The sequence below is a fragment of the Centruroides vittatus genome, unplaced genomic scaffold (assembly GCF_030686945.1).
Source record: "Centruroides vittatus isolate TY-2023 unplaced genomic scaffold, ASM3068694v2 contig_2018, whole genome shotgun sequence".
In the NCBI taxonomy this organism is placed as follows: domain Eukaryota; kingdom Metazoa; phylum Arthropoda; class Arachnida; order Scorpiones; family Buthidae; genus Centruroides; species Centruroides vittatus.
Genome location: NW_027121247.1, coordinates 34,113 through 56,228, shown reverse-complemented (window position 1 = coordinate 56,228; position 22,116 = coordinate 34,113). Strand labels below are relative to the sequence as shown.

Genomic DNA, 22,116 nt, shown 5'->3' with positions numbered 1-22,116 from the left:
TAAATTTTATGGTATTGCAAGTATTTATGTATAGTAGGTAAAATATTTTATAAATAATGTTAAACTGCATTAATAGTGATATTAGAATCAAGGTAAGACCAATTCACAGAACAGAGGTGGGTGGCAATTTTTTTCCAGTTAATTTGGGACCATAAGGGTATATTAAGAAAATGCTTCATTTTACCAGAATTTAAACAGGGAGAAACTTCTAAGGCTGATCTTGTGTCCAGTGATGGTGTAATAAGTCTAGCATTGAAGAAACACCAACATAGCACTCACAAGTATATACCAAGACTATACAAGAAGCCTATCATAGTATAGTATTAACTTTTTTCTTTATATTTTAATTCATTATGAATTTTATATAATATATCAGTGACTAAGAAAAATGAATTTCATTCATTGACAGAGAATTCAGATGGCAATGCAACATGTGAGCAATCTGCTGAGGGGATGCATCCCAGAATGACTTTTATAGGAAGCTGGACTCTATTTAGGTGTTACTAACACGAAGAAAACCTGGAAAACTCCACATGTCCATTGGTCATGCCTGAACTCACGACTAACTACCTACCAGAGTGGGCTTATTAGAATTAAGAAAGTACCATTCAGAAATGAAAAAACCATTAGATGTCATTAGATGTGGAAAATGAAATACTTATATACTTACTATAAACTTTTTACAGGATAACACTTTCGATTCTATGCAAGCAAATGCTGTATGTTACCTGTCTCAGTAATCATATAGCGTGTTTATATCATTGTTGCAGTAATTAAGTGAATATAGTATATAATTTTTAAAATTAAACTTTTTTAAGAATTATATTTAATTTATTATTTTGTTAAAATTTTTGCCAATATATGGTATTATAGGGAAATCAACAAATCAAATGTGGATAGAAATTAAATGATTTACGGAAATCTAATAAATGTTTTGGGGTGAGATGTTCGACATTATCTAAGTTAGAAGTATGTGAATGTAACTGTTGAGTTTCCTAGCAATTGGTCAAATGGACTAGGGGTGTATAATAAACAAACAAACATCATTATTTATATGTGTGTGTATATATATATATAAGGATGTTTGTTTGTTTGTTTGTAAAATTCATATATTTTATATATATATATAACATTTATGAATTTTTTTTGTTAATTTATATACTATAGCATTTTTAGTGTCCTCTGTTATTTGTTATATATGCAGACAACTTGTATGTTATAATTTATACTTCTAAAACTGTAATCTATAGACAACATAAAATTAACTTTATAGTTATTTAAGTAAAATAAAATTTGGGTAGACCATTATCACAGTAGTTTTTGAAATTTGAATAAAGAAAAATTAATAATTTTAAAATATTTTCATTTACCCAAATTAAGATTTTTGTTGACTATTTTTTGACAATTGATTTTATCTACAGGGTGAAATACCTCTGCTACAGAATATAGAATGTATCCAGAGCTAATTTGCTCATGTCAGGAACATATTAGACCAAGGAGGAAACAGACTGATTTGTATTACATGCATGGCAGCCATATTGAATGCAACTCAGAAACTGAAAATGGGAAGGGATCATGTGACATCATTTAGGATCAGAATTTCACAAGAAATTGATTTCTGAAATATTTTCTTGATCTACCTCAAATGGTTACAGAACTCCACACATTACATGATGTGCTCAATGTACTGTATGTTCTAAGAGTGCATTCTATATTCTGTAGCAGTCTTTCTTTCCCACTCTGTATTATAAATATGAAATCAATTAAAATTCTTCTAGTAAACATTAGTAGTTCAACATAAAACTAAATTTAAAATATGTATTAAATAAACTGTGACAAGTTTAAAACAGATAACTGATTAGATCAATGCTATAAGTATAGGTATCCCTGATACAACATGGCAGTTCTAATACATGATTTTGGAAATCCTCTAAATATAAAATTTCATAACTTTTAAGTGCAAACTTCTTTATTCAAGTAATCTTGCATATTGTCTCAAATTTGGATTTTAGAACATTGAAATTTTCAATTTGTTTTATGCCTTTTGTCAGATTTAATGAAAACTGATATTGCAATTTTTTTCTCTTCCTTGTCCTATCATTCCTATCAACCAGGTTTCAGATTTCAGCCTTTAAGACCGTCACTGTGTTTTGTTTTTATTAGGGTTTCTCATTTCCCGGTCTTTTGCTTGTCCCAGGATTCTGGGATAAAAGTGAATTGTTTCCTGGGATAGAATTAATTATTTTTAAGATATTTATCATTTGATTTCAAGATATTTTGTATTACTTTAAAAAATAAAAAATAATTATATGTTCTGCAACCTCCAAAATCATATTAATAATGCTGTGTAAGATATATATTAAAAATTACATAGAAATTTTTACAAATAGAAAAAAATTATTAAAGTTTGCTGGAAACTGCATACAATGACAACAACAAAAAAAATGCTTCGAACTGAGTTGAAAATTTAAAAAAAATAAACTTAGATCAAACTTCTAATTTAAAAAGTAATTTTTGTTTTTAAATAAAACATATTATAAAAATTTACAATAATATTTTGTATTAAGATTTTAAAAAGCAAAGATAGTCAATACTCCAATCACTCAATCTAGTTCTTATTTAACTAATGAAAAGCCTGCTACCAAGAATGCCCTTTCCGATTCAATTCCTGTGGGTGGAATCGTCTTTAATGCATTTAAGAGAAGACAGATGTTGTGTGTTTTCACCTGTAGCCTGGAAGATTTCTAGTTCATTTTCAAGATTGTAGTAATACTTTTGTTCTCTAGTATTCTTGATTTGTCTACCTCGGCTGCTTTAATAGAAACATCCAAGCTTATAACCCAATAATTCGGCAGTTTGTTTGTCTTTAATAATTAGGTTTATGAAGAAAAACTTCATACTTGCAGAATTTGTACTCGTTTGTATCCTTGCCCAATTTTGCACAACTTGGCGTTATGCAGTTATTGAAGTTACTGGGCATGGTTAAAAATTAAGACAGCATAAGCACAATTATTCCAGATATTACAGGTTCCGACAAGTAAAGAATTTTGAGTCCTGCCACAAATAAGCTATGCATTGATTATTGACCATTTGTGACATGCCATAACGAGCAAAAATTTAATAAAATTAATAAGTAGGTTTAGAATTAATAAATACAAATGTATTCTGACAGTTTATGAGTTAATTATACTTTTTATTTGCAAAATTTCCTCAACCTTAACACAAAATAAGAAAATAGTGAATTTTTTAGAAATTTGTGGGATTTCCTGGTATATTTTCCAGGTTAAAAAACAACCGGCATTCCGTTTGAGAAACCCTAGTTTTTGTAGATTAATCTTTGTATTTAGTAAAATTTATGTAAACATTTTTAGGTAAGTATTATTAACCCTTTTTTTTAACCATAGGTAAGTAATCATTTTTAAAAATGAACAAAATACAATGATATCTTGGTACTCAATTGTTCCCAATTCAAACAATTCAGTATTCAAACACAAGTTATGGGGTAAAAAAATTGCTCAGTCCTTGAACAAACATGATGTGCTAAAACAAATGTTCGATTAATAACATATTTTTTATTTTGTCATAAACAAAAAACTTTTATGGTAAAAATATTAAGAAAATGAAGACTTTGCTGATATTTCTGATTAAGGTCAACAAAAAAGCTCAGAAAATGACAATACTTTGTAAAAAGAAAATATCTTCATTTAACTAAACTTAATATTAACATGTAATAAAGTACTTTTAATTGTTATTGTTTTATTGTTAGTTAGTTATATATTTATTTAAGCAGTCAATAATTATCTCTTTGTAATGAAAAAGAATAGTATACATTTGTTAACTTTGGAACCTAACCTCACATTTTGTATTAGTCCTTTGTTTCGTATAGCACAGATTTGCATAACACGGCACTTTTTGAAATGTAACTACTGTGTTATATGAGGAATACCTATACATTATTCTTGACCAATTTAATTTCTTGTTATTAGAGTGGAAGTTATATAATTATATTTATCTTCTTAATGAGATATATAATGTGTATAAGATTTTATCAAAATGCATTACAAGATTTTTCTCCACAATTTTTGCAAAGTTTAAGAAATTTGCACTTATTCAAAGTTTATCTTTAAGGTAAACTTATAATTGAATATATTTTTATACCCATAAAAATATTCTGAATACATTTCAACTTACATAGGAACTTTTACTTTAATATGAACATAATGATCACCATATCCTGGAGAATTTACTCTTTTCATTCCTTTTCCTTTCAAAAATATACGGGTATGAGATGATGTTCCAGCTGGAATCTATTTTTATGAAAGAATAAAAGTTATTAAAAAGTATGAATATAATTTGAAATTAAAAAACAGAAATTTTTCACTGTAAATTACTAAAGTAGTCAAAATGATCAAAAGAAATGTTTTTATTTATCAATTTACTTACTTGAAGTGGAATTTCTTCATATAATCCAGATATGTGGATAATCCCACCTAATAGAGCCTGTGACAAATTAATACTGGCATCTGTATGTATATCTGATCCTACTCTTCGAAAATAGTCACTTTTAGCAACCTAGATTTAAATATATTTTAACATTAGTAATATGAGAAACAAAGTTAATATATAAATTTTATACCTGATTGGAATATACATAACTCTATTGTATAAATTTTGTTCTTTAAATTTTTTTAACAGTTTAAAACACTTAAATAAAATATGAAAAATAAACTAAAGTATGAATTCCATTATATAAACCTCATGCGCACAAATAATAAAGTTCAAATATAAATAATGTAAAGTACAGTATATACATTACATATTGTATGTTTTTATCAAAATAAAAACACACAATATGTAATGTAGTCATATTACATTATATTTTATTATTGTTTTGCCTTGTTTCTATTAATTTTCACAGTATTATAAATTGTTATAATTCATGTTAAAGATAATTAGTTTTAATACTTTATAATTTTGGAAATAAATTATAAAAAATATTTTGAATGCCAAATAATCCACCAGATTATCCATTACGCTATTTATTTTAAGGCTAGTAAAATAAGTGCAAAGATTGCCTCATGTCACAATACAAATCATCAATGACAATGCTATTTAAATTATAATTCGATGTGCACACAGGAAAGATACTACAGTACAATCTCCAAATAGTGAACAATGTTGGGGCCGAAAAGTTTGTCCATTATTTAGAGGTGTCTGCTATTTAGAGGTATATGCTAGTGGCCATATTTTATTTTAACTTGGTCATACAAATAAATTGGATTGTTATTTAGGCTATATAATATTTTAATTTTCATTATTTTGTAAATTTTAACATTTACAAGTAAACTTTCTTGTTGCAATAATATATTTTACCTTGAATGTAATAAATATTTCTTTTCTACCAATATTCATTCTCACTGTTTGGCCATCTTCTACACCTAAAATTACATTTGTATATTAATTTAAATACATAAATATTTTCAATAATAATAATTATATTATATTTTTGCAGAATGACCGGCTTGCTGGTCTATCTGGGAAGACTATAAAATCAGATATTTCCATATGGTAAAAACCAGCATGTTGGTTTATCCCATGGGAATGCTGGTTTAAGTGAGGGATATATATATATCCCTCTCTACAGGACTCATTAAAAAAACAGACGAGTTTTTATTCTAAAACTGTGAAACTGTCGACATTACATCAAAAACTACAATTATGTGTTTAATTTCTTCATTTTGTCTTCTTTCTAACCACATAAAATACTCATAGAATTCCAACAGTACTTTTTTGTGTGAATTTTATTGTTATTTGATTCAAAAATGCAAAAATAAACATTAAATTTAAGAAACTGGCTGTAAATTATCTCCACTTGCACCTATTAACATCAGCTTTGTGTAAAATTTGAGCGGAAGGTGTTATTTTTAACTCAGGTTAGATGGTCAGTGTAGCCCACACTGGCTAACTTCTACTACCACTAATGTCAATAGGTCATTAATTGTTTTATTGTCTTGTAAACAAAAACTGTTCCTGATCTTAAGTCAGTCAAATTGCAATGTTATTATTTTACTGTACTTGGAAGAATGTTTTCTTTAACATTTAATTAACAACTAGTTTTGTTAGATCTGATTAATTTTATATTTTAGTCACAGTTTAACTGGCATGCCAGTAACCCTAGGGTTTCCAGCATGCTGGTCATTCTGCAAAAATATGGTAGTGTTATTGTTGTTATTATTAAACTCTCTTGATCATACTGTTGAAGTGAAAAAGCTTAATAATTCCAATGAATCATATCTCAATACTGGCTGGAGCCTAAACTCCCAGTAGGGTCACTTAAGCTAGTAAAGTCTATGGAGAGAAACAGAGGCAACAATGTTCTATTAGCAGTACCTGACTCAGAATAAATAGCATAATTCTAAAACCCACTTGCTTGCTTCCCTGTAGGCAGAGCTTAGCAGTGTGTCTAGGTGTGAATAGATGGTAGTGTGTAATCGTAGCATTATATAATCATCTGTTGGCATTTTCTAGTAATTTTTATATTAATTAATTAATAATCCTTGCTGTTGAGTTATTGCCAGATAATTCTAATAAAATTTTAAATTAAATTATATTAAATTTTAATTTAATTATAATTTTGTAAATTAATAAAATATAGATTAATAATTTTTATTATTAAGTTTATCACACAAATTTGTAAGCACACATGCAATTTTACAACTGTTTATTTTCATTGTCTATTATAAAAATCAATACACAACTAAAAAAATCTTATTTTGCTAAAATGTATTCAGCGTTTTTTAAAATTATAACTCTATGGTGACTACAGTTTGGTATACTTCCAAAATTCCGCAAGCCAACCAAAGATGAAAACTTACAGTTAGAGAGAAGACATATCACAGATCATCAATCCATCAAAAATGGTGGGATTATTATCTCCATATACTGTATGTGGCCAGCAGTGAAGAATACAACAAATAAAAATACATAAATTGCATGAAGTCCTCCATATGTTCCAAAATATCCCACACACAATATCATTAAGCTGACTGACAGCTCTTTGTCTCTGCCCCAGAGTATCAACTGACTGCAATGGGTTAAATATGATTGTAAACCTTCTATCCAACAAAATTTAAATCGTAGTTACACAAGTTACTGACAACATCGAGGACGCCACCAAACGTCAGTTTACAAAATACCATGTACGTTTGTTTCCTGCCATATTTTGTGCAGCATACGATGTAATGTCGTAGTATAAGTCAAGTGTAAAGTATGAAATAAGATAGCTTTCAGGGGCCAAGAACATAATAAATCAATGTTTGGCTTACAACTGAACAGAACATTTATTAATTAATGAACAGAAACTCATAAGATCATGAGAAAAGTTTAATTCAAGAATCAAAAGCAAAACAATATTTTTCTTATTGTTTGTGATAATTTATAAAACAAAAATATAAATTTAAACGAACAGAAAATATTATAAAATGTTTATTCAAAATCAAAAGCAAAACGATATTTTTATAGTTTGTGATAATTTTTAAAACAATCTTCTACGCAAAGGGCTGGCTTCTCAAGACAGATTGGACAGAAATAACGCGTTTCTCGGCGTTTTTTAGCTTTGGTACAAATTCGACATGGCTTTGTCGGATGTTGTTTTTTCTGAGTAGATGGGATACTCTGTAAATAGTGAAGCTTCTGCAATTTAATTTTTTTTGAAACTGGTTGAATCTCTTCTCCAATCAACGCTTTGACGAATGCTTCTCTAAACTTTTAGTTTAGAGAAGCATTCGTCATAATGAGAAGCATAAGTTTTATTTTAGAGAAAAAGAGAAGCATAAGTTAGCTTATAGAGAAGCATAAGTTTTATTTTAGAAGAAGTTGCTTTTTGAAAGAGTTTGTGTGCATTATGTATATATATTTCTATAATATGTAATGCAACCTTCTTTTGAGCCATCTAATAGTCTTTCTTAGAGCTGTGTAGTACGATAGCATTTGATCTGATCGTCAATGCCAGACGTTCCATGATTATATATCTCGATTTATATTCGGTTTCAGTCGAACATTTTCCATTGCGATTGAACACCTCTACCATTTCAACAACGTGCATGTTTGAAATGGTAAGGACTTCTCGTTTGTCTTTCCATTTACATACAGTAACAGGACCATTTCGCTGCCAAATAAACTCCCCCATCCTCACCAAAAATTTTGTCAGATTCTGAATCACTTAGATTAGTGTAGTAATCAAGTTGTTTTTTAGTCAGTGGTCTTTTCTTATCCATTTTGGGATATTTATAATTTGATTATAAAAATAAATAAAAAATAACACTCTCAAAAAAGACGTAAATGTGATGTGCTCGCTCTATATCCGATTTATTACTAATGAATTTAGACGCACATCTCCGATTGGCTGTAGCGAAGTGACAGGACGAATCGTGTCTGTGCACGAATTAACTCGTAGTTTGGCTTTAGCGAAGAGCTTTCTGTTACATAAGCCAACTACGAGATAATTCGTAATACCTTTATTTTAAAGAAAAAACACATTGTTATTGATGCTATTTGATTATACATATACTACTTGATTAGAGTTTTTTAAAATATAATATAATTATAATTAAGTTGGCGTTTTACAACATGAATCCTAATAAAGTCACGTGACAGTCAACTGTGGTTAAATATGATTGTAAACCTTCTATCCAACAAAATTTAAATTGTTCTTAAACAACTTAAATGAAAACATCGAAGAATCCAAAAACGTCGTTTACAAAATACCATGTACTTGCAAAGACCCACATACCTACATCGGAGAAACAAAACGGAAACTAAAAATACGAATAAAAGAACATATAGCTGATATGAAGCACCAAAGGATGCAATCCGTTTTCCACGACCACTGCTTAATAAATAATTGTAATATTGATAAGGACAACACCAAAGTTTTGTATAAAGAAAAAGACATATATAATAGAAAGTTTAAAGAAAGTTTTGCTATAATCAAATCAAAAAATTGTATAAACAAAAATACAAGTATAAATATTAATAAAAACTGGTTAAATATATTATAAATTTTAATATTAGTTAAAAATACAATAAATCTCAATATCTTACCAAAAATACCGCTAGGAGGCTCACTTCGTTTCAACCCATGTAGTTATGCAAATTTTAAATGTCGCAAAACCTAAACAACGTTCAACAGGGGAAAGTTCAGACTAAAACTTATACCCAAAGTTGGTCTACAAATTTGTCCTTTAAAAAAATTTTCTGGATTCTGTCTCAACATAAACGAGCCAAAAGTGCTCGAACGACCTTTGAAAATGTACTGTGTATTAACCATCTACTAAGAAGTACAAGAGAACAACAAAGTAAGAACTTGTCCCAGTTTTATTCACAGTTAATGTAAATTTATTGTTATACTAAATAGTTGTACTTTTTAACTCAAAACAGATGTAAAAGAATTTTATAACTTTTATCCTCGAGTTTGTAATGTCCAAACTTACCGTGTACAAGTGCCATACTGGGGGAAGAACTGGTATGTTATATACGTTTAAATGTTTATATAACTTGTCGGTAAAAACGCTGTATACATTATTTTATATTATTTTAGTTGACTGATGAGGGGCATAAGGCCCGAAACGTGTACCGTATCAACTAAATAAAGGTGGAAAAAAGCCAAGTGGTTGTTATTAACACGAATTTGTGTTTGATACTTCGAAGAATAATACAACACGGTTTCACAAAAATCAAAATTTAAATTGTTAGATTATCATTTATAGTTGATGAGCTATAAGCACGATAAATCTTGCCATTCATTTGGTCGCTCCAGTTTCCCTTTAACAAACCAAATTAAAAGACGTGTTCTGATCAAAAAAAGAACAAGAATGACAAACAGATTCAGCAGTATTTGCAGATTCCCTGACTTTTAATGCAATTCTCTGACTTTCCAGGTCTGTACAGACTCTGGACATACTGTTAAGTTCTTCCCACAGGGAAACAAGCAAGTAGGTTTTAGAATTATGCAAATGGGTAACTGTTTAATGGCATCTGAATTCCTTATAATCTTTACAGTCTAATAAAGCTTTTTCTTTTGAAAACTACAACTTAACTCATCAAAGAATATAGTAAAATGATAATGTTTTATAATTTTAATATGGTTTGGTAAAAAATGAAATTTCACTTTTCAGTTACAATACGTATCCCTTTTAGTTTTTATTAAATTTAAAAATAATAGTTTTTGTAAAAATTGTTATCTAAATAAAATATTAATAGCTTCTTTCCAAAGATTTTTTCCACCTTTTTTGTACATTTAAATAAAAGAATTTGGTTGCTGTGAGGTTGTTCAGTTTATAAATATCATTTCAAAATATCTTTGTATATTTAAAAAAAAATTAAACAAAATAATTTACAAAAAACATACACTTGATCTGTTAGCTTTAAGAAATATATCATATATGATAAACTGATATTACAAGCAAACTTACTAGTGCATCCTGTATGTTGATTTTTTAGTAGAAAGAACAGTTAGATTAATGTTTAAAATTGCTGCTTTTGTAGTTTAATGTGAGTAAATATGAGTTTAACGTAAGTATCCATAGACCGCTGAGACACAGTGAAAGGATAAAAACATTTCTCTAAATTTTTTTAAGCCCATAAAAAATAAATTTCAATCACATGATTTCATAATTGTGAAAAAAGTATTAAAAATAAACTAAAATTTTCATTAAATATCAGAAAACTATTGCTAAAATAAATAGTAAGGAAAAGGTTCCGAAGTAAGATAAACCAAAATTCAGTCTGTCTCTTGACAGTACTGTTTGTCTATGGACATTTACTCACGTTAAACTACAAAAACAGCAATTTTAAACACACTGATTTTTCTAATAAAAAAATCAACATTCCACATAAATATATGAAAAAAAATCTTTATCTCAACAAAAAATATCTGATTTTGACATTTTTTTCGTAGTGTTTTATCTCAAAACAAACTTTTAATTTTAATATTACTCTCTTTGTGTATAATAAAAAACTTACCTTGAGGAACAGGAATGGTAACATTTTTCTTCTGAATAGTAGAACCTTTTCCATTGCACATTTTACATGGATTCTTGATGAATACTCGAGATCCATGGCAGTTTCTACACGTACTTCTCATTACATATGGTCCCATACTAACAGATTCCTGAAATTTTATCATTTTTTAAACCTTATATATAAATATTTTAATTCTTTATACTTTTATAACAACATACCATTCCGGTTCCATTGCAGAAATGACATCTAACTGGTTTGCAACCAGGTTCACATCGAAAACCTTTGCATTTCATACATGTATCCAAAACATTCATAGATACTTCTTTAGTTACTCCTCGAGCTGCTTCTTTAAATGTTAAATTAACTATGACCTAACATAACAAAATTTTACAAATTAATAAACAAATATATAAAAATTTCAACATAAAACTTTCAATATCACTTAATACACTTATAAGCAATACATATTAAATATATATTAAGGCTGCCACACACGTTCAGGAAATCCTTTGAGGGATAACTGTGCAGGCCTGACCTTGAGGAAAACTGTACAATTTTGGCAGCCTGTACAGTCCACCGGAGTAGAAACGAAAAACCATTTGATTTTCCTGCACAGTTATGGACTGCGCAGGCCAACTGAATGTGTGTGCTGTCATGTCATTCAGTTGTGAGGCCGCTGAGTAGTGAGAACAATGTCTCATAAATGTTTAGAAGAATTATTTTTTATAGCCTTTTTAACTTTTATTACTTATAACCTGAAAAATTAATTTTTCAGGTTATAAATAATAAAAGTTAAAAAGTTAAAAGTTAAAATTATTTTCAGATCAAAAATTTCTCGAGTAAATTAAAATTATAAATAATTTTAATATTTAGACAACTTCTCAATTCATTTCCTCAGTTTTTATATTTAGAAAACTTTTCAGTTCACTTCTTTAGTTTTCATAAAACATCTTGATACTCTATTATTATTTTAGACATAAAGAACATTTTAAAAAATTTATTGTTTTAATACCTATACCTGTTTAATACCTGTCTTAATGTTGTATTAAAACATGACAACTTAAAATGATATTTTAACAATAAGTATAATAAAGTTTTTAATAAATTATTTTTAATTATTAAATTATAAATTAATTTGCGATAATAAATTTTTTACAATTTGTACTAATATCGGATGTGGTTGATAATTATTTATATTTTTCTTTTTTTTTTTTTTGTTCTAATATTGGAATAAATTAAAACACGACAATTTGAAATAATATTTTGACAATAAGACAAAGTAAAATAGGGAAATAGTTTTAATAATTATTTAAATTATATTTTTTACTTATTTATTAAATATCTATACAATATCTATACAAAATCAATACATTTTGTATTGATTATGAAAATATCTATTTTTTGTTCAATTAAGAATTGTTTGTAAGATAGAATATCGCAGCAATGCTTTTTAAAATATTTGTGGTAATAACAATCCTTTTTAATATTATCTGATCTCGGACACCCAAGAAGTTCGATGTCTAAATAACTGTAGCTCCAGTTTTTAAAAAGACTTTTTTCCCCCTATCTATCCACCTTTAAATAAAAATAATTCTTTATACGTTGAGAAATAATTTAATAAGTTTTGTAAATTACTATGTTCGATCCAGCCAGTTATATCCGATGGTTTCTTGTCTATAAAATTTAATCCATGAATATTTTTGGTAGTAAAATCGACTTGCCATTGATCTTTCGCTGGTAACTGATGCTTTTTAACAGAATCTATAGCCCAAGATTTCTCTTGAAAAATTAATTTTGTGATCTGAAATAATGCCATTAAAAAATTATTCATATGAAAAATTAATTTTGTGATCAGTGCTACCCAAACCACTACTACTAATCTTTACACAGACTTTACAAGAACAGCCAGTAAGTTGTCATCAGATGCCATGGCCAACTGACTGACTGAGAGATTTTCCTCCTCGTGTGTGGGCAACAGGAAATTCTGAATTTCCCCAAGGCCAGGCCTGCGCAGTTATTCCTCAAAGAACGTGTGGGGCGGTCTTTACAAAGGTTATACAATTCCTATACAACACATTAATATAAAAATCATATAATAAACCTGCACAAGTTGTAAAAAGTCTGAAATTAATTTACCCATTTAATCCTTTGGAGAACATGGCTAATCTCACAGATACATTCAGAATTTTTTTTAATCTTTTTGTTTTGAAACAGCAGCAATTTTGAGTAGCTAATCTCAAGGGATTGACAACATTGATTAACTAGCATTGCTTTGTCAGCTGTCTTAGCTGTGCAAAACTGCACATTTTTCTCAAAACTACCTTAATTTGTATATGGGAGATACTACAAGCTATTAGAGAATTTTGTTTTTTAGATGTTTTTGGTTTTCTGTTTGAAAATGGAAAATATCACATATCAAATTGACAATGAGAAGATGATGTTGAAATAGCAGTTGATAAAAATTTGATTATTGAATCTGTAAATGAAAGTAAAGTGAAGAAAAATGATATATGTTAGCCACTTTTATCATAGGAGTATATAATTATAACCATGAAATATTATGTAATCAAGACGAGACTTTATCGTGAAGTTTCAGGTTAAAACCATCATACATGCAAGGATATAAAATTGACAGTGTCATCGATATGTTCTTTAAATTATACTATATAGAATTTTTGAACAATTTTATAATTGTACAGTCTCTATTCATATATATAGGACAATATTATCAATTTTTACTAAACATATTTTTAGGCTGAGACACTTATACACACACATATTATATTTGAGTTTTAATGCTAATAAGATTTTGCACAATAACTATATGTAAAGTATATTATAGAGGTACTAATGATTAACATAGTAATATCCTGAAAATACATCTGTACATATACTGGCAGAATTGAATAAAAAAATATTATCTGGATGATATTATTAGTCTTATATTGTGTACCCCGTTACATTTTTGTGAGTTAATTACATCCTAGGTACATGCAATTGCTTATGTCCTAATCTCAGTAGACATAAAGTCCCATTTATTACATTCGTCTAAAATAAAAATAATAACATATGTAGCAATACCGATCAAAACTTTCTAGTTAAAATGTATTCAGTTCAGAATCACATTATTTTTGTGATGATAGAGAGAGGACGAAGAATACTTTCCAGCATTGCTACTGTTCTTATCACAATATACTATTATTTTTGGTTGGAGTGTATTATCTAGTCTGATCCGCTCGAGAGGCTTATATTTTTCAATTTATTTAGCGAAATGCATTACAAAGTCCATGCACAGAAATGTATCATTAAATAGTCAGACACAATAACATATGGATAATTAGAGGAGTTAGAAATTATTGATCTATACTTGTGTTTGGTACAATCATGTTTCAGCATACCATAGAATCTCTAGCATATAACTGTAAGAGAACTGAAATGGAGTTGTAACAATTTTCGTGTAATTATGTTAAAGCACTTGAGGTAGATTATCGAGATTCAGAGTAATAGACTATCTAACAGGACTTACCTATAAGTTAAAGTTAAAGATAATGACTGGCAAAAAATGTTTCATAGTTCGGGCTGAGCTAAGGTTAGCGACCTCTTCTGACGATGAGACAGCATTTATGATAATAACAGGTGATTTAACCTTACATTTCATCTCGATAAACTATATGTGGGAGACTGCGTAAATTATAAATAAGACTCATGTGCCATATAATTCTTGTATATAAGATACATACTAAATAATAACTACGGAATTTAATAGAGTTTATTTATATAATATATAGTAATTTAATCATAGATTTTAGTAACTAATTAATACTAAATAAAATCAACACGTAATACATAAACTAATGATAACTTACTATCAATTTGCATTTCAACAAAACAAATATTTTACATGAGGATAATATCTTAGCTACAATATGAACTCAATTTAATATATAGCTCATCTTGAGAAGGATACGCATAAAAATTGTACTCTCTACCATCAAATACTGAAAATCTCTGATATATCACAAGGTTTAGGAAATTACATACTGGAGACTTTAAGTGAAGCCATGAATGAAATAATATCACATTTTAATCATGCTTTGTTTTGTATAATTGTGGTTGATGAAATCCATGCCTGATATCGCCCTTATTTTGTATTACTCAATAACTTAGATTTATCACAATAATCACACTCATTGTTAAATCTCATACTCACTTATGTCTTATATATAATAATACAATTAAATGACCGTTAATTCCTTATATAAAATTACAATTTAACTCACTTTTATGTTAAAGATGTTAAAACATTGACTTAAATCTATATAACGCACTAATTCGAATTATACTGAATTTTATTATATATTTTTTTTAATATATTATCTAAATTTATTCTTTTATATTAATCTCTAAAGTGTACATAAAACAGTACATTTTCAGTTGAGGTCTTGTTTCATATGTGATCGTTGATCCGCTGATGTATTGTTGATTCACTTAAGATGAAATAGCGATTTGCTCATTGAGATATACCTCTGCTCTCATGCTATATATCCGATTTGCAATTACTCTTAAACTTTTATAGGAAAGTGGATATTTTAAAGGGTCAGAATATAAAGCCTCAAGGAGGCAATTTACTACATGAAATAAAAGTGAATGATTAATTGGTTAATTTCTAACTGTAAACCCTTGATTGCTTGAGATGTAAGGTTAAGCTTGTCCATATCTGGATTGTCATTACGTATCAGAATATATAATATCCCCCGCCTTTCAAAGAAAAATAATTTTACTTATTATTCTCGCGCATTACACGAGAGGCTTACTATTCTACATATCGAAAGTGAGGAAAAACCTAATCATGTTCTTTATGCTGTACAAGAACTAGGAATCATAGACATGGAATCATGCAACTATTATCTGTTGATGCTGCAATATGGATATTGCACTCCGTAGAGATATTGGAGATAAAGAATGTATCAAATTCGAGTCAATGCCTACAATTATGTTAAAATTAAATAATTAAAATACGTTCGCTGCTTTTAGTTGTACTATCGTGTGACTAATATACCTCTTGTAGTATAATATTTTGACGCTAGAGTCATAAGAGAGTTGCAAGATATCTCTAGAAAATTTATTGAAGTATGGCGAATATATCTAGTATAAGTATAAATTGTTATCCTTTAAAAGTAAACTACTAGAATTGTTGTAACAATTATCCTTACGGGCGTGAGAGTAAGAAATTCGATCGGGATTAAATAGTGTTCTAAGAACCAAATCTCTATTTTTGATACGATAGACACATCAGCGCTCTTGTAGCATTTTTTACTCTATTATGTCTGTACTTCATCGTAGAGTTCTATATATATGTGGATATGACTATGAATTGCGTATTTAAGCTAAGAGGTATAGACATCAATCGACAGACTGAGAATATACCATAACATAAAGAAAAGAAAGAGATTTATATTTGGAGAATACCCCTCTACGCATTACAGGAAAGATTATGATTTATCATACAACAACTTAATATTATAGTAATGTATTGAATATCGCTTTAAATATACAGTATCGAACAATGTGTTTAGCTGGGAGTCAGCTAGTTTTATAAATTATATCAATATGATTTATGGGCACTCATATATATTAAGTGTCTTTAATACAATATAATAATGAGAGATTTTTAGAATATATATTATAGCGCATTATAATTGTAAACAAACACATGGACAAAAATATTGTTAGATAAAAAGTATACGAAAGCTTGCAATGGAAATTTTAAATCTATCCACAGGTGCTAATAGAGCAATATGATAACTAGAACGAGAAATTTATATAAACTCTATAGCAGAGTGTGACTTGGATAATATGGTATCTCGTAGAATTGAATACAGAGTGCCAACTGCGCCTTGATTTGAACTAAGGTTAATATCTTAGGTCTGAAATGAATATGTATGATAGCAGATGCAAGATTCTGAATAACAGTAACTCTCTCTAACATGAAAAACATAATTAAAAGTAGATTCACTCAAAGATAAATGCAGAACTGGATAGTATCTAAATATTCGACATAGAATTTCTGCAATGCTCTCAAAAACTATAATCGCTGCAACTTAAACCTGTAATTTATATATGAAAACATTTGTACATATTAGAACAAATTGAAAATATTACACAAATAAAGAGTTCATTTCATTAACAGAGATATGCATAATTCTCACATATGTCATTTCAATATGTGATTATAAGCTATTATTAATCGTTTCTAACAACAAAGAGAATACTCACACCTATCTAGTATCAATATTGTACTTATGAGAGAGAGAGTTAAAGTTAAGAAGATAAGATTGTAGACATGTGCCACATAATTTGCAAAATCAGTATGTAGAAACTTACGACGAAGAGATCTTTTTCATAAGTTCTCAAATTATGAAACATGAAAAATGAAACACTCATATATATATTATAGAGTTAGAACGTTGGTAATATATTGCTACAAAACAAGAAATAAAAATTAAGTTACCTTTAATTTGTAAATATAACTAGGAAAGTTATAGCATGTATGTAATAAGAGATTAATATGTAAAGCAAATATCTATATTTCGATATTTACTGATAATAACCGTGTCAAAAGTATAAAAAAATATTATAGAGTTCATTTAATACTGAAAAGACGAGTAAAATTATTAGAAATAGAATATATATTAAATTTACTTCACATCTATTATGTCTGCTCACGTAATACTGAGAGATAGTCCATTAACACAAAATGTAAAAATAATCCTGATTTTTTTCTCAATCGAATATAGAGAAGAGAACATAGGTAAGAAGTGATGATTCAAGAGAGATATTTATTTATATATCCTGATCTGTATCAGTATCGAAATTAGAGCCAAATAGAGAACTTTATAAAAGAAATCAGGATAGTACATATAAATAAATATAAATGAGTTAAATTTCTCATATGTGGGATTTACTATGAGAGTAAAACTATATGTGGAGAATAATGTTGTAAGAATGCTGTCTCCAATGGGCATATTATATATCACATAATAATATATCCGCAGAGTTATGATTATATACAATATAATTTAGTCAGTAGTTTCTACTGAATAACATATGCATGTCTTATCTAATTGAGAATTGGCGGAGATTCTGAGAGAGAGATTTAATTCTATACCAACAGCAATTCTGTAATAATAATGTACTATATCAAACAAGTGAGAAAATAAGAAATAGTACTTCAATATTAACTATAATATGACATATCATAAATTATAAGATTAATAGTGGTCACTCACTGAAAGGTACATTGGAAAAAATATATAATTATTATGACGTGTCAAAAAAGTTAACAAATAAAAAAGCAGAGGTGATTAAATGTTGAGATAACCAAACTTTAAATGACGAGGAAAATTGAAAAATACTCATCATAAAGAGGCATTTGTGAAACACAGGATAAAGATAAAAATCTACATTATACAATATTTCCACTTATTATATCAAAGTTATCCAAGTTATAAACTATGACCATAGACAGACGAAGTGATTTTTTCTAGCGACAATTATAATCGTTAGCCGTAAATATATTCATGCGGATCCGGGAAAAACTATTTTCTGCGGAAAAAGTTCAAAGGAGAAAAGTATTCATATAAATAAACTTCATCATAAAGTACAATGAAACTAACAAGAGTTTTGAATTTGACACCAATTTCAAGCTATTCTTCCAAATAATATCAACGTCAAATAACGATAAGGAAAAAAATAAGAGATTAAAATAAAGAAAAATTTCGATAATATACTGATAGAAAGCAAACAACTTAGATTCTAATTTTGTCATCTTTAAATTCTGTAAGTCGATGTAACTAATCCCGGATATACGAGAAATCTTCTGGATAAAGTATAAGTTCTCCATGTGTATAGATTTATGGTGCAGATACACTCTTCTGAGATGCAAAGCTCTGTCTGTTCTTTTAGTGAATTATGTTGAAATGTTCCAATTAACATTTCTCGCATGTTTTATATTTTTAAGATAATGCATATTGATATACACACTCACAATTACTGATTATAAAAGCGTAAAGCTAATGGATCTACTTAAAATTCTTGCACTATTTCAGCATAGAATTATCGATTGTAATAAGATCTTATAGATTTATAATGAAATTATCAATATTTTTCTATAATTATTGTCGTAATTTTAAAACAGAAATTTAGCTTTATAAGTAATTATTTTACTATAAAATCTACCTCCTAATTATAAATTACATTAAATAGAATGTATCTTTTCGAGATCTAGCACAAACAACAAGCCTAGACAGCATAATAAAGAGGTTATAATATACAATTAAGAAGGTTTAATGTTAAAATATAATATTACTATATATAGCTATCAAAATTTTTTATAGTAATAAAATTTCACTATATCTATATGCTTCAGAAACTTTGGATATATTTTGAACGTTGGCCATGATTCTGGATTCCATTAATTTTTCATCTTTATAAAGAATGCTATATGTTATGCTGTTTATTCTCTCAGCTATATCTATTTAAATCTGTATTTTAGCTATATTATCTGACTAAATTATCCGCGAGTTATAAGTACCAATATTACGTTGACTGCTAACGAGACCTATATAAAAAATATAATACACGAAATAAGCAGATTATATACTAGAGCTTGAGAGGCTGTAAAGGCAAATGTTTATGATGCCGTTAATAATAAAAATTTTTATGTAAATAAATATATATATATATCAAAGATATATAATTTAATATCTATTGACAAAATATTAATAACAATATATTCATATTAACTTTTGCTACTAATAAGCGAGCTATATTGTCTATGTTTACTCATTATATTATTTTCTAGTATAGATCGACATAAACGAAATTTACACTACCTTACAATTATTATTCCTAAACGAAATATTATGTGTTAGTCTATTATTAATCAAACAGCATTTGGGATGCCAAGCGAAAATATAACTTTTTCAGAGTCGTATCTTACACATTTCAGAGGTGACCTTCGAATGACTTTATGTATACGAACAACTGCACAAATTATTGGAGGCATTAATAGTACTAAAATTGTTGGTTAAGTTTAAAGAATGAGAGAAAGGATCGAAATAAATCGTTCTATTGAGAGCGAAAATTAACAATTTCGACATTTACTTAACAACCGACAAATACACGGACTAAATTCTTGAAAGTCCTGGTACTTTTTTGGTCTAATAATTATCAGGAAAATATCCTAATATTCTCCGACATATATTCAGCTCTCTGCAAAATAATATTCGAGCGATTTTTAATAAAATTAAGAAATTTAAACAATAATAAATATTTTAGACACATAAACACGAAGACACAATTGATATAAAAAAGAAACAAATCATGTTTTTGAAAATTCACTCGAAACTTAACACAGAAATATTTATTTAATCATATATATAATTTCACGTATACCAAATAATACCGGAAAGTAGCTCTTGTAACATTTAATACAGAGATAAATATAAATAATCATAAAATACAACAAGATAATGTATCTCTATGCATGTAAATTCACTTGCTTGGTAATTTTATTAATGACTAAAGAGAATAATAAATTTAATATTTTGAATAGACGGATTAGTTAGAGACTAGCGAGACTGTAAGATATTCATAATTTCATAATTCTCGAGTACACCTAGAGATAAAAATATATCAATATTAGTAAGCGTCACTAATCGCTAAGGTTTCTACTCTACCCAATAATCTTACGGCACAGTGAGAAAGTGCATATGTGCTAGGTTCTGAGAGAGAGCTGGCAGTCACTGAGCTGCATATAGTTACTGTTATGTGTTTGATATTATGTTATATCAGATTGTTCGTATATTTGCGTCATGATTTTCAACTATTTTTTAAACTCAACCCATAATCTCCACTTATAAAAAACCTGATCAATGTACGTGAAACTTACTTATCAGACGAGATAACTTATAAATTTATCATAGTAAGAGTTAAATTCTTTAATCTCATACACAGTTCAGTATCAAAGGATATGATGAGACATGATAGCTTATCACTTAAGGTTAATTAACTTCTTAATATACTATATCTAAAACGCAGAGATATAGAACTATGCGTATCATTTTATCGTATGTCAAGAAATATTAGCATCTATAAATATCGAGATCATATTATATAATATATATAATTGGAGTACCAAAACACATATTTAGCAACTATTGAGGATACTTAATACATACAGCAAATATCATTAGAACAAGCACATCCAAATTTGATACGAGATAAATATTTCAATATTGTTCAACGAATCACGCCAACAGAGTACGTGTATACGAGAGAGGGATTAAAGTTCTAAACCAAACTAAGTGGGAGAAAGCTAGATATACATTACAGTGAAGATGACGTATTCATACGAAATAGATAGACCATAATACTTGTTAGGGTTAGGAGATTATGTAAAACTGCACAAGTCTATCTCTAGTCACAGATACTGGTATCTACATTAAAACGCACACAATTATTGGATAGACTTTACATTATCAAAGAAATTTTGGCAGATGATTTATAGAAAGTGATCGTAATGACGACATAAGAAATATAAATATTCCAGATTATATGTATTCAATACTTGAGCGATACTATAATAGAACCGAAAACAGAGAACAACTTGAGCCAAAGAGAACAGTTATAATACAACGTATAATTTAAAAGGCTATATACTCATGATAAATATTGAGCACCACTCTAGTACAGAGCACCTAGAGTTAGACGTTAACTCAAATTCATATTAATTTAATAATTATATTATTTTTATTCTAAATTAACAGGTACATTATTAATATTAAATTTAAATAATTTAGACTGGATAATCTAAATGGAAGATGCAAGAGTCGATAGTGACTAGGTCGACAAATCACGAAAAGCTCAGGGAAGATGACGATCAGTGTATCCTTTGATTTACGAGATGAAACACTAAGATAGATAATATTATTCACTGTACCAACTTGTTATGTGATATAATAACTAGCATTGCGCATTAGATTCCACGAATATCCGAAATATAAGGTCTTGTTATATTTTGTAGGTCACACA

At 28.1% G+C, this 22,116-nt stretch overlaps 1 protein-coding gene and 1 long non-coding RNA gene across 2 annotated transcripts; one reads left to right on the top strand and one right to left on the bottom strand.

Moving 5' to 3' along the window:
* Positions 1-4,187: 4,187 nt before the first annotated feature.
* On the bottom strand, positions 4,188-11,391 carry LOC136970521 (protein tumorous imaginal discs, mitochondrial-like). Its single transcript, XM_067264959.1, has 5 exons — positions 11,241-11,391; positions 11,023-11,170; positions 5,374-5,438; positions 4,444-4,572; positions 4,188-4,307 (listed from the first exon to the last, which is right to left on the bottom strand). Exons 1-5 carry the CDS (start codon positions 11,334-11,336, stop codon positions 4,188-4,190), a joined length of 558 nt encoding a protein of 185 aa, XP_067121060.1. The 5' UTR covers positions 11,337-11,391.
* Positions 9,320-9,653, top strand: LOC136970524 (uncharacterized). Its single transcript, XR_010879996.1, has 3 exons — positions 9,320-9,356; positions 9,439-9,523; positions 9,599-9,653. It is a non-coding gene; the product is annotated as an uncharacterized lncRNA (long non-coding RNA).
* Positions 11,392-22,116: the final 10,725 nt, after the last annotated feature.